General features: G+C 54.3%; 2 protein-coding genes across 2 annotated transcripts; both read right to left on the bottom strand.

Annotated features, from left to right (window-relative positions):
* Positions 1–4,291: 4,291 nt before the first annotated feature.
* Positions 4,292–5,635, bottom strand: LOC148906257 (uncharacterized protein F54H12.2-like). The gene is made up of 2 exons (XM_089037707.1): positions 5,070–5,635; positions 4,292–4,937 (listed from the first exon to the last, which is right to left on the bottom strand). The coding sequence occupies exons 1-2, from the start codon at positions 5,633–5,635 to the stop codon at positions 4,292–4,294; spliced, it is 1,212 nt and encodes a 403-aa protein (XP_088893833.1).
* Positions 5,636–12,043: 6,408 nt separating this feature from the next.
* On the bottom strand, positions 12,044–12,958 carry LOC148906256 (uncharacterized). Its single transcript, XM_089037703.1, has 2 exons — positions 12,591–12,958; positions 12,044–12,386 (listed from the first exon to the last, which is right to left on the bottom strand). The coding sequence occupies exons 1-2, from the start codon at positions 12,956–12,958 to the stop codon at positions 12,044–12,046; spliced, it is 711 nt and encodes a 236-aa protein (XP_088893829.1).
* Between the last annotated feature and the right edge of the window lie 734 nt (positions 12,959–13,692).

Genomic DNA, 13,692 nt, shown 5'->3' with positions numbered 1-13,692 from the left:
GTGGGTGGACGTCAGAGCGAAGGATCGTGCTGACGAGGCTGCTGATGGCATAGAGTTGATTGCTTTCTTGACCTTGAAGGGGCGCGGAATGATATTGAGGATGAAGGCGCCAATGACGGTAGAAGCTGCGCATGTGCAAGCGTTGGTTCTTCCGGCTGGACCAGTTCACCCAGGGGGTGGCATGGGCATCTTCGGGGAGGTCTTTGATGGTGTCCATGCAATCCAAGAGGAAGGTGAGGAGGATGAGGCGCATGCGCGGAGTGAGGTGAGCTTGCTTGATGTCCCACCAGCAGTCGGGCACGTCGTAGAGGTAGTCGAAGTGAGTTTGTCGGATGCGGTCGTCCACGTGCTGAGTTGTACGAGTTAGGGCCATGCTTTAGTTGCGATGCGAATCGAGGCGGGATTCGTGGTTAAGCTCACCGATAAGTTCTAGGAGGGGAACGTCTTTCCTGTAAGCTTCAGTGGTGGAAGGATCGAGGCGACTGAGGTCGAAGTCTGTGTTGACCACGTTATGAGCCAAGATGCGGTACTTGCTGAAGTGCAGCCAACGGCGGGCATCGGAAACGCGGCGCGCCTCGTAGAGGTCTTTGATCCACTGGTACTTGGGTTTGACGTATTTGTGTTCTGGGTAGGGGCAGGGGTGTTGGGCGTGCACGAGATCCAAGCAGTCGACGTAGAACTCCAGGAGCTTGAGACGCTCTTGTTCGTCGTGAGGAGAGGCGTCGTTGTCGTGGAGGGTCGGCAGGCACCAGGAGCGAACGCGCTTCTCGAGGAAGGCAAGAGCGCGGGTACGGGGTCGTGTTGCTGGCATGGTAGTTGGGTGGGTTAGTGGTTTTTTTTTCTTTCCAAGCACATTTGTAGCGCCACGTCCATGCCGTAACGATGGACCAGGAGATCGAAGGCGGGAATGGACATGTGGTGTCCAACGGTCATGAGCTTGCTGAGTTCGGTACTTCCGTGGGAGATGATTCGTTTGAGATGACCTTTGTATTCTTGAACGTGGGCGTAACGTTGCATGACGTCGTAGTTATGAGACTTGTAATCGTCGGACAACCATTGGTGTTCTTCCTTGACCTTGGCGCGGGGATGAATGACGTCCAAGCAATCCAGGAGGTAGAGAATGAGCAGGAGCTGAGGCACGCGGTGACGGAGGTCTTGCGGAAAGCAGGCACATTCTTGGACTTGATGGAAGTTGAGGCGATCGAGTGTGGAGGTGATGAGACGGGTGTGATAACTTTCGGTGGTTTCCATGAGGAGACTGATGCGCACTCGTAGCGTGTTAGGGTTTTTCTAGAGGCTTTCTAGACCTTTCTTGACACCGAACCCCACCCCTGCTCCAACGGCGCCAAGACTGGCAGCTTTGGCGGCAGCAATGGCCGCAGGAACGAGCGCCAACAAGGGGAAGATCCCGCCTTGCTGAGAGCGTCTCTTTCGTCTTCGTCTGCCCCCTACTTGGCCATAGTTTTGTTTTCGTGGTCTGGAACGGATGTTTCCTCCTACTTGTCCATAGGTTCGTTTTTTCTGGCGTGATCGGATGCCTCCGCCTCCTTGTTTACGTGGCATGTTCGTATTGGTTGACGATGCGGTGCAAAATCGAATAAAGGGAGGCTAAGGGCGAGCGGGCTTTTATTCATTTTTATCATGACTACTACCACCACCGCGTTCGGAATGAAGCCAAGGCCTGCATCGTTAATCCTACCTACGGCACCTACCATGAGGGTGGACAATCCTGGGCCAACGTTCGAGGTGACGGACGAAGTGATGGCCGCCATGCCTTTAGACGTGAAGCAGGGAGCGCCCGTTTATTTAAGACCGTTGTCTTCCCGTGTGTGTTCGAGTCATGAAAATTGGGTGCTGGGATTGGATAAAATAAAGAACCCCGCCCGAAGGGAACAGAGTAACGCGTTGCTGTTGTTGGATTCCAAGTATAACGATTTGCTTAACCTCGAGAAGACTTTGTTGGGAGGAGTCATGATGAAATTGAAGTTTTTTAAGACCAACAGACGAAGCGATGACTGGGAAGGAGAAGGGGAAGAAGAAGGAGGAGGAGAAGAGTCTGGGAGGTCGAGCATGGGTGAGCTTCATTACGAATACAAAGAAATGATGGCCGCCATTGCCAAGGCTAGGAAGGAGACCTTGAGCTTCATCATGGCGTTGACGCGCTGTTGTGGTAACAAGACAGGCGATGAAGAGGAGGAGGAGAACGAAGGTGAGGAAGATGCTGTGGTCCGCAGGAAGAATCACAAGAATCAAAAGAAGAAGGAACAGAGAAGGAGAAGGAGAATGAACGAAGTGGTCTACGATCCCCGAGGAAGAGACGAAACGGACGGAAAGGATATAAAGGGGTTAGAAAGGGGGCACGAGTACCAATTCGTGGAAGCAGCATGGGGAGACGCAGACGACGTAGAAAGCATCAGGCGGGAGGCAACGTCTTCAAGAGCCTGAGAAACCGTGCTGGGAGTGGCATTAGTAGCATCATAGCCAATAAGGCGCAAGGAATAGCTGGCAAGTTGATCGATTCTAAAGTAAAGTCCAAGAAAGCACGTGCTTTTCTTCACAACCAATTGAAAGCCTGCCGTACCGTTTATTAAGAAACAAGTCGCGTCAAGCATACAGTCAGGAAGTGGAGCGAGCAAGGACATGCAACGGGCCATGCGTGCGATGAAACGATTTGAAAGAGTGAAGCTAAGACGACGATGATTTTGACAGTGATGACCGTGACGTTGATGATGTGGGAGGAGTGGAGTCGAAGGAGGAGGAGGGGCATAAAAGTCTCAAAATTCGCACACGCCGTGTACCGTGCACTCATTGCTCGAACACCGTCGTGGGAAGAAGATCTGTGTTAATGCGAAGGAGGCGTCGAAGAAGGAGGAGGAACGAAGACGAAGAAAAGATGTATAAGGCGGTAATGGGGCACATAGGATCGTTGAGGATGATGTTGGCTCAAGAGGGCGTGCACTTGGGAGCGTATGACCGCGTGGTGTACGGCTTGCTGCAAAGCATGGAGTACGATGTCATTTGTGCTGAAACCCAGAAAGAACAACGAAAGGCACGAGTGGAACTTCATCAGCTGTTGAGCGAATCTCTGGAAGCCTTGGGTGGGGACAAGTACGTCAAAGGACCTAAGGAGGAGGAGGAAAGCGTAATCGAAGAAACTGCAACCACTGAAGGCGAAGGACCTATCGAAATCGTGACCGAAGTGATCAAGCCATTGCAACCCGTGAAGCCCGTGAAGAGAAAGAGAAAGGTCAAGACAGGAACCAAGGAGGAAGCTAAGAGAAAGGTACCGACGTTGATGAAGGAAGGAGAGATCGTACAAGTGGAAGTCCCTACAGGCCCTCCAGGCGAGCAAAGCATTTCTCCTCTCGAGGAAGACAATCTGAGGATGCTCCTAGACTCCATTACCAACCCACAGCAGACATCAGTCTAGACGTTTGATTTGATTGTGAAGAAGAGAGCGTAGTAAGATTTTGTTTCATGTAAAAAAGAAGAAAGGAAAAAATAAAGAGACCAGATTTTCGTGTTACTCAAACGTTGTCTTTATTGCTTCTAAGTTTAAATCTTTGTGGCAACAATTGCCTTGACAGGGTTGACCCAAGGGTCCTATCTTGTCGTTGAACTTGGGGCGGAGGGACTTGGGAATCATGACTTGACACACGAACTGACAGACTTTCTTGTCGTTGTCTCTCTTGTTGCGGGCGGTGAAGGGTTTGACGAATTTTGAAAACGAGCCACCACGGGTTCGGACGTGGAGATAGGCCAGACAGTAATGCCCGCAGACGTACGTGTTGTAGGCTTGCAGCTGAGGCATCTTGACGACGTCCGTCATGCCGATGAGCTCTTGGAGGAGTGGATCCCCATAGATCTCGAGGTTCGCGGATCCGTACGAGTCCATGATTTCGATGCGTTTGGTATCGACGTCGGGAGCGTACAAGGCGATCCAATGTTGACCGGGCTTGTCGATGGGGTCGGTATTGAACACCATGCCCCAAGGGCGGGGCGGGGCTTGCCCATCGCGGTACTTCTTGAGGAGGGCTAGAGCTTGGTCGGCGCCTTGAGTGCCGACGTAGGAGTACGTGGGGTGCTCGTGATAATTGGGAGGGTACGAAGCGACCGTGTTGATTTGGGAGGTGAGGAGTTGACTCTTGCTGTTCATGATCTAAGTAGCTGTATCTCTGGGAAGCGTTCTTGTTACCATCCAACCACGTTTCTTGTTCAAAGTATCCGCTGACGACCATGGTGGTGTTGTCGGCTGTGTTGGCTGAGAAGTCGACGTCGATGTTGACGTTGCCTACGTTTCGAGCGTAGCTGTAGCCAAAGTTTTGTTCGCCGTCGGGGTTGAAGTTGTAGAGGATGAGATAATTGCCGTCCTTATACCCTTTTCGATCGATGCCGGTGGGTGCAGAGTCGATGCCACGTCCTGAGAACTGAAGAGGGTATTGAAGCCTTCTTCTTTATGATGCGAGGTCAGGTCCAATCGCTGATGGGGAATTTCTTCTCCGTCGACGGTCACGCGGATGGACGATTGATGCATGTCTTGAAAGTTGTAAGGAGAATGAGCCAGGTCCCCATCGAAGGCGTCTCCTCGCTGAAATCCAATGATCATGTAGTTGGGTCGGTACCCCTGAAACACGTTGTGCATCTGAGCCCGTCGTCGACCATCGGGAACGGTGTGGGTGACGGTTCTGTTGGTGAAGTAAGGGTAGAGGGCAATGTCTTGGTTTTCCAGCATGGCAGCTTCCATCTTGATGTGCAATTCGCTGTTGACGTCCACGTGACGAATGTGCAACTTGGGGGAATAGTTGACTATTCTGTAGGTGGCGTTAGCGTGGGTAATGGCTGTAGCTCCCACGGTGGGACCATTCATCATGACCAATTCTCGAGGGTTCCATTGGATTCTGAATTTCAATTCACAACCAGGAGTCAAGTAGCGCTGGCTGGAGAAGAGGGGGATGACGGGTCTGAGGATGAACTTGACGGCTCGGTCTTGACAGCACAATCCAACGCGTTCCTTGGCGCCTTGGTTAGGCGTGACGCGAGTTGAATGCGGCACGAATGGCGTCTCCTACTTCGCCGACCGTGGGATGCGCTGACCGCAGCCCATGCAGCGGATCGCGATGGCCAAATCGTTGGGATTGAGCATGTCAAACTTGTCGGGAGTATCGGTGGCCCATCCTTCCAGGGACAGCAGGGATTTCTTTTCTTCTTCAGAATAGTTCAGCAGTCGGTCGAAGTAAGCTTCGAGATGGTAATGGTCGGCATTGACGGTCACGGCTCCTTTGTTGATGGTCAGTTGAATTTGTTTGATGAGAGAGTGAGCCACGTTGTTGATGGGGACGGCCGACGAGGTATTGGTCAGGAGTGCTCCAGGGCCGTCAAGAAATTCCACGTCGAATTCCAGCAGGATCTTGGTCATGTCGATCCAGGTACGGGTTCGGTCCACGGTGATTTCCAAAGGGTCCACGGCCGCCGTGGCTTGCGAGTAGACTTCCCATTTGGATTTTTCGCACGTGACGTCGATGGGCAGTCGTTTAAACAAATCGACCACGGTCCCTTTGTGTACTTTCAAGGGGGCGGCATCTTCGCGCGCGGCTTTAGCGGCAGGAGCGGCACGTCCTCCGTGTTGTCGTTTCATGACGAGGTCGAGTGACGAATCAGGGTAGGTCGGACAGGTCGACGGTCCTTTTTATATGGTCTAACTGTTGAGGATGTCGTTTCGCATCACCTTGTACTTGGTACGTCCACGCGTGAGCACGCCTTGCTTTGCGCGTTTTTGCTCAGGGGTCAAGCTATTGTCCTGAGCAATTTTCTTGGACTTCTGATCGATGGCATGGATGAGGTTGTCTACCTTTTTCAACTGCTTGACTTGTTGAGGCCTGAGGTTGTTCAGCGGCGTAGACGTGCCGGGCACGTTCCCAAAGTGGATTTGACGTTTGAGCGGGGTTTTGCCTTTGCCTGCATAACCACGACCACGACCACGGCCTGGACCTGAACCCGTACCCGTACCCGTACCTTTAGGAGTAACGCTTCCAGGCCCAAGCTTGACTCCCGAGGGTCCTGCAGGAAGAGACCAAGCAGGGGTGGTGCCGACGACGGATCCAGGACCAGGAACAAGAGCAGGAGCAGGACCAGGGGCAGGACCAGGTGCAGGCGCAGGAGCAGGACCTGGGGCAGGAGCCACTGCAGGAGTAAGTCCTTTTTGAGCCATGGCTTTTTGGTCTTGAAAGCTGGCCGCATAGTTGGTCATGAAGCGAACACGCTCGTCGGGCGTGAGACTGGGGTCGGACATGACTTGCTTGACCATCTTATCCGCGTACTTGACGAATTCCACCTTGGGGGATTGCTGCAACGACTGTTGAACGGCCATGGTGTGCATCAATTCGTTCATGCGGACGTTCCCATCTCGATCCACTCCGGCGATGGCTCCTCCAGCTTGGGACTTGGCGGCGGCGGCGGAAGCAGCTACATTTTCTTTAAGGTGTTTGAGTTCTTCTTGCAGGCGATTCCAGAGAATGACGGGAACCACGTAAGAGTTGGTGCCTGTGCTGCTGTTCATTTCGTGGTGGTGACGACTTGACGACCTTTAGGATAAAGCGTAACGGGGCGGCCTTTTATGACGACGTCCAAGGAGTCGTTGTTGGACGGAAGATGTCGGAGGCTGGCGGGGGCCATGCGGCGAAGAGTCTGAACCTTGTTGGAGGGCACGGCGGGACGTGGTTGTGAAAATCGGATGTGAAAGGGGTTGGTCACGGGTCCGTAGTCGGGAATGCCAGGAGCCAAGGTTCCACGCAGAGCCGCCTTGATCTTGGGCGTGGTGGACGAAGACCGTTTTCGTTTGGCTCCGCCCAACTGAGTATGCTTAGCACGTTTCTTGCCTCCGCATTGACGTCGTCCTTTCTTGGTGTTAACCATGATGCCTTTTCTTAGTTTTCAGTGAGCAAGTTCTTCAATTCGTCGTCGCCGTCGTCGTAATCGAAGTCTTGAAGCGATTCGGCGGTGGTCGAGGGGTCCTCCTTTTTATCTTCTTTGGGGGCTCCTACCTTTTTGATTTTGGTCGTGGCCACGTTGATGCCTTCGGCCAGAGCTCCTGCGGCCGCATGCTTGGCCAGACTCACGCCGGCTTTCTTGAGGCTGGGAGCGGCGATCTTGGCCAGGGCTTTGATGGCCGTGCCGACCAATTCGGCTTTGGATCCTCCTCGCTGAAGGCTAGAGCGTCGTAGGCTCTGAATGGAAGGATGCCGATCGTTGACCACCGACCCGAACCAACGTCGAGCGGCCTTGGGCATTTTCTTGTTTCCTCCCTTCATGGGGAGATCCCCATTGGCCAGTTTTTTGCACATGTCTTTGATGTACTTCCATTGGTCGTCGCTACCGCTACGTAGCAGAGGAACCACTTGCGTGGGGTGGCATTGTGCCAAGGAGCGTATATAGGACTTTCCATCCATGCTGTGAAACATTCGGTGCGTCGACGTTATGTCCTATGAACGTGTGGGGGCTCAAGATTTATACCTACGTTACGGTGTAGGCCAGCATACCGAGCGCGAGCCTTTCTTCCAAGCTCCGGGCGTTGCTCCTCGAACGCCCCGTACGACGTCCACGGCCGAACGGGCTGCCGATCGCTTCCTGATGAATACGCCCGTCCTACCGCCCCTGTCGCCGTTGCCTCCTTCGCCCACGCACGACTACGATGCGGACATGCTGCAGTTGTTGGGCTCGCCGTTCAACTTGCCAGACGACATGGTCAGCGTGTTGTCCAGCGACACGCCCTTGTCGACGGGAAGCGACTTGGTCCGGGCCATGGACCCACCATCCCCCGAACCGTCACCAGGTCCATCTCCCGAGAGATCCCCCGGTGTATCGCCAACCTTTTCGCCCTCAACGATCGCCTGCAGCATCACCCCCTTCGGAAGTGGCGAATTTGGCGGCATGGACGCCAAGCAGTGGAGGGAGATTGACGTCGTTGCCGGACGCTACGTTGGATCAGATGAACAAGGAGGAATTGCGCGAGTACGCCGAGGCCTTGAAATCGTTGGCGGAGAAGTACCCCCAGGTGAAGGAGACCTTGACGCCCACCATCAAGAACGTGATGACGCGGGTGGACGGTCGATGGCGAGGCAATCGAAGCGAGAAGAGGATGAACTTGGCCGAAGTGGAAGAGTACGTCAAGGAATTGGAAGCTACCGATCAAAGCAAGTTTGACGAAACGTCTCAAATGCGGATTCGCTATGCCCTGGAAAAAGCCCTGGCGCGACGACTGCAGCTGCGCAAGGAAGCCGAACAAGACAGGAGGAGGGATGGTGGGGACGATGACCGAAGGGGGACGATGCCGACGGGACGATGGTGGCGATGGTGGCGGCGACGACGACGCTGATGACGCTAATGACGATCATGGGGAACGCTTCAAGAACGCGGATCAAGATACCGTGTCCAAAGCCTTGCGCAAAAAATTAGGCAAAGGGGATCATCAAACCATCGCCAATACCACCACCGTGACCACGGTCCGTCGAGGCAAGCGGCCTGTAGTGGAACGCGAGCACACCAGCCAAACCTTCCCCGGTCCCGGTAGCGACAACGACGATGATGACGATGGCGGCGGCGATGACGCGACGATTGAAGGCGGCGTACTGCGGCGCAAACGAAAATCGCGAGTGTCCAAATCCAAACCTCGTCGCAAGAAACACAGTCAACGGGGAGGCATCGTAGCCGAGGAAGGGTATAACAGGAGTCCTCACGAGGTAGTGGATCAGTACATTCGCTTTCTTCGCGACGCCAAGAGAAAGAAACTATCATGAACGTAGAAGCAATCAAACCGTTTAACTCACGATGGCAGCATCCGTGCAACGTCGTCGTGGCCGGACCTTCCAAGAGTGGCAAGACGCGGTTCATCCGCAAGATGATTCGTCATCGGACGTGGAAGTTCGATCCCCCCATCAAGTACGTGGTGTACTTGTACAGCATATGGCAAGACGAGTACGACGACATGAAAAAAGAATTTGGAGACGAGGTTAAGTGGGTCAAAGGATTGCCCGACGACCCCTATGCCCTATTCAAGCGAACCCCGGGACTGCTGATCGCGGACGACCTGATGGGAGAGATGGAATCGGATCATCGTCAGATCTCGAAATGGTTTACCAAGGGAACCCACCACATGGACGTGAGTTTGGTCGTGCTCATGCAAAACGTGTTTCCCGCCCACATGCGAACCGCCTCCCTCAACGCCCACCGCATCGTGCTGTTTCGCAATCCTCGAGACAAGTCTCAGCTGCAAGCCTTGGCGCGTCAAGCGTTTCCGGGTCAAGCCAGGTGGTTGAACCGTGCTTTGGAGGAAGCCAGCAAGCGACCGTTCCGTCCGCTCATCATGGACTTTGATCAATCCACGCCCGACGAGTACCGACTGTCGTTGGACCCCTTCCCTGAAGACTTGAAAGATTCCAACAAACCCTTCCCCCAAGTTATACTCCCCTAGTCGTGAAATAATAAAGAAAAATCAATGAAACGAACACGGTGTCGTCTGTTACTTCTTTCTCTTTAATCTACATCCATAGCGATGCGTCCATCGTACAACTTGAGAAAAATGTCGTAAGCTTTAACAATGTCTCTTTCTTTAGTCCGTATGCCTTGTTGGGGTCCGTGGGCCATACGGTACGTAATGTACTTGGTATACCGCTCTTCGCTGATGCGCTTGAATACGCCATTCTCGGTGATCAGTCGGGGTTGATTCATCTTCTCTAGTCGAACAATGCGTTTAGGGTAGATTTGGCGTACTTGGATCCAGAACTCTTGATGCTTTTCTTGACGCTTCCCACTTTGCTGGCTTCGGCGTCTATCTTTCGTTTCAAGTCGACTCGAGCTTCGGGCGCTTCGTCTTTGAGGGCTTCTTTCAAATCTTTACCTTCCAGTACCTCCGAGGCCACGTTAGCCAACGCTTTGCCTCCTCGGTCCACGGCAGCGTCTTTTACAGCATTAATCTTGGGTAGGACGTATTGCATGGCCCCACGCCCCAACCGTCCAATGCTCAGTCCTCCACCGGCTTGTCGAGGGGTATAGACGGGAATGCTGCCGCCTCCTTCTTGGGGGACGTAGATGGGAATGTTCATGGTCCTTTCTTGAAATCCAACGATACGGTGGTCACTCCTGAATTGAGGAAGGGAAGCTCTTGTCCTGCTTCGTCTTGCACGGCAAAGGCCACGGTCTGGTAACTATTCTTGGAGAGGGGGTAGTATTTAACGTGTTGGGGCTCGAACACGTATTCCTTGGGTTCGGCTGCAGCCCCCATGGACACGGACGAGAGGGGAACCACGTCCATGAGAGGGATGATCTGATCGCCGACGTGTTGATTGTGGACCAGACTGCAGGTCACGTACGCATTCTTGGGAACGGCCTTGGTGTTGGTGACCACGTCGATAGCGTAGGGACCACTCTGGGAACTGAGGACGTCTTGGTTGCCTCGAAGCTGGGTATACTGGTACCCCGGGATACGGGCCACGCGATTGGATTGCGGCTCCGTATTGGTCTTCTGATCGGACTCGACGTGTCCTGAAGGTCTCCATCCTTCCTTGCACGTGATTCTCACGAATTCGCCTGGACCCATGACGGCGGCGTCCACGCTTTCGTACTCCAGCCCAGCACTCGATCCATTGTTAAAGTTCAGCAAGTCGTAGAACCCCTTGGGCATGGTCAGGTACAACTCGCTGGGGGTGATGGTTGTACTCGATGGACCTCCTGAGGACGATGGCGGTCCATTGATATCGACTATGGGTCCTAGGCGTTCAAAGAATCCCATCTTTAGGTAAAAGCGACCGAACGTGCTGACGTCAAGGCTGGTTTGAATGAGATACACGGGAGAATGATCCTCCACGAACGTCCTTGGAAAAAGGAGGAACGAAAGAGTGCCACTGGGTAGTGCCATCCTGTTGAAGCGTTCCCTGTATGGGAGTGCTAGGATCAACGATCCAAAAACCCAACCGTCGCAGGACTGTGTTGTCGGTCGGAGCTAGGGGTCCTACCAGCACGTCATGGTGCGACGTGAAGTCCCATTTGGTTTTGCTCTGGTCGGCCTCCATCTTGACCCCATTGGCAAGGAATAGATGATGAAGGTCGTCCAGGTTCTTTCTTCCTCTGAGGTCAGTGTTGATGAGCACGTCTGACCCTGAGGAGTCGTCCACCCACGTGGCCGTATGGGCCCTACTCAGCCCTCCGATGCCGAGCCCCTTGAATGCGCCTCCAACGCCTCCATTGGCCGGCTTTGCTTGCGTTTGTGGGAACCAGCTATCGAACACGGCATCCACTTGCTTCCTGAATCGAGCACACAAGTCTTGCACGCTGTTGACATCCTTTAGAGTAAACGTGTGCTGCGCCCCAGGAGGCAGCTTGCTCTTGAGGTACCCGCCGGCGTCCAGTCTAAAGGTCCATTGGGTGGACTTGGACGTGCTGGCCACGGGAGGCAGCGTCACCTTGGTCAGTCCTACTCTCCATTGGTCACTCATTCTTTGAGACGCGGGTAGTTCGCCCGTAAAGTTCCCTGGTCGATTGGAAGGAAAGCGAGGTTTGGATTGGTTGGACAGAAGCGTCAAGCTCATGGAGGAAGAATCGTACTCGTCGGCTTGAGGCGTGAAGAGAAGGCAGAGGGTGGTGTCCTTCGTAGGTCTGTCTTTCAGCCAGACTGGGGGCCGGCCCTTGGTGTCGGCCAATTTGAATCCTACGCTCTCGAGGTAACTGCGGTTCACGCGTCGACGGAAGGGATGCTTGGATTCTTGGTAGCGGATGGCTTGGGCGGAAGACGTGGTAATGCGCTCGATCAGCGGAAAGTAATCGTGGCCCACGATCTCGTAGCGAATGAGATTCGTGTACAGCAGCAAGTCGCCTTTGGTCTGTGTGGTTTCCGGCGCCATGATGGCTTGGATTTCCACCGACCACACGCCCGGCAAGTGCCATCCTATGGGCAACTGGACCACGAATTCCGAGGCGGTGTTGTCTTTGGTCTGGGGGTACTCGGGATCGGGCTTGCTGTTGAACCAGTAGACAAACGGTTTGCGCTCCAACCTCATGGTTTCTTTTTCGGGCCCAAGTCTTCGACTTGGCGTTCGTCGATCCAATTGGCGTACTTTTCAGGCCACCCTTGATATTTGACCAGCACTTGGGGACGACCTGTAACGGGGTCCGTCCTGCGTTGAAGTATCTTCTCGATGCGATAACGCATGTGCTTTATTTCTTCGTCTTCGACCTTGAGCAGCTCCTCTTCGTAAAACGTGCCCTTTAATATGTCCTCGCCGTCGTAGTCCATCAAGCGGTAGTACGCGGGTGGGCCGGGATCGCGGGCACGGATCTTGAACCATTCTTCCGACCACTGAGGCAAGTAGCCCTTGTCGAAGATCGTGGTTTGACGGCTGATCCGAACCACGTCGCCCAGGTCAAACTTGTAAGGCCCCTTGAGCTTTTGTCGTGCTCCTCGTTCGGGACCGTACTCCCCGTACAATTTTTTCTACACCTCCCCTTCGTTCCCGCGATGGACCGAGGCCGGCGATTGCTTCAACGTGCCGTGGCGCTGATGGTTGTACGACTCGACCAACGGACCAATCACGTCCACCCACCGTCGGGTCCCGTTTTCGTAGAAGTACTTCCACAGCCGTCCTTTCAACGTTCGCTGCAACCGTTCCACGATGGCGGCCTTGGTGGTGGACTCTCCCGACATGAGCTTGGGTGGAAGGGGGCAGCTGGCAAACAAGTCTTTGACGTCTTTGTTGTAAAACTCGCTCCCCTTGTCTACGTACACGGTACGGGGCAACGTATGTTTCTTGTCCGGGTCTTGGGCCACTTCCTCAAAGATCTCGCGAATGCCCCGTGCCGTTTCTTCCCCCGTCTTCCGTTTCAGCGGCCGTACCCAGCAGTACCGAGACAGCACGTCGACCACGAACAAGATCCACCCCATGCCATCGTTGGCCGACTTGTCCCACGTCATGTCCGACAAGTCCATCTGCCACTGCTCGTCCATGGAAAACACGACAAAGGGACGACGAGGATAATTACGCCGTGCTGGGCGATGAATTTGGTGTGTCGTCTGCGCTTCCAGCCACTTCTTCTTGATGGCTTTCGCTCGAGGTCCCTTGGAGACGTCGCCGGGGTCGGACAAGAACGCGGAGGTTCCCGCTAGGGCTTGGGGGTGTTCCGCCCCCACTTCGAAATACCGACTGTACCACTTGGACGCTTGTTTCTTGCTGGCCACCGTGGCGGCGGCGGCGGCTCCGATGCTGCTCTTCTTTCCTTTCCTCCCTCTCGTCTTTCCAGCGGCGGATCGACGTTTGCGCGTGGATGACGATGGATCCCCCGCAGCACGACGAGAGGCAGCATCGGACGCGTGCTTGACGTCCGCACCCGATGCGGTTGTTGCTGATGTCGCCATCAGGCTGGTCTTCTCCGTGGCTTCCCGACACGATGGCGGCGGCTTTCTTGGCCAACCAACGCCCGATTCGTCCTGCGGCAATTTGAGTCATGACGATGAACGCGTCTGCCTTTATGTCCCCCCTTCTTTTATGGACCTTTAATACCCATAAGGCAACGTGGTCAGACCTTGGTCGACTACGTTGTCGTTTGGTATAGACCAAGCGCACGTCCTTGTCCATGGGTACCGTTCGCAGCACCTTGTGCGTGCTGTCCCTCACGATCTTGCGCGGGTAACTCACCGTCACCTTTTCG

The sequence above is a fragment of the Actinia tenebrosa genome, unplaced genomic scaffold, assembly GCF_029948245.1.
Source record: "Actinia tenebrosa isolate PJP-AT-01 unplaced genomic scaffold, QUT_ActTen_1.0 PGA_scaffold5__44_contigs__length_20552954, whole genome shotgun sequence".
Classification (NCBI taxonomy): domain Eukaryota; kingdom Metazoa; phylum Cnidaria; class Anthozoa; order Actiniaria; family Actiniidae; genus Actinia; species Actinia tenebrosa.
Note: the sequence above shows the minus strand (reverse complement) of the source record. Positions and strands in the feature narration are given on the sequence as shown.

Coding starts and splice junctions, on each gene's coding strand:
- LOC148906257 (XM_089037707.1), bottom strand. CDS start 5,635: ATGAAACGACAACACGGAGGACGTGCCGCTCCTGCCGCTAAAGCCGCG. Junction 4,938..5,069: donor CGCATCCCACGGTCGGCGAA/GTAGGAGACGCC, acceptor CCTCTTCTCCAG/CCAGCGCTACTTGACTCCTG.
- LOC148906256 (XM_089037703.1), bottom strand. CDS start 12,958: ATGACGTGGGACAAGTCGGCCAACGATGGCATGGGGTGGATCTTGTTC. Junction 12,387..12,590: donor TACGAAAACGGGACCCGACG/GTGGGTGGACGT, acceptor GGTTCGGATCAG/CCGTCAAACCACGATCTTCG.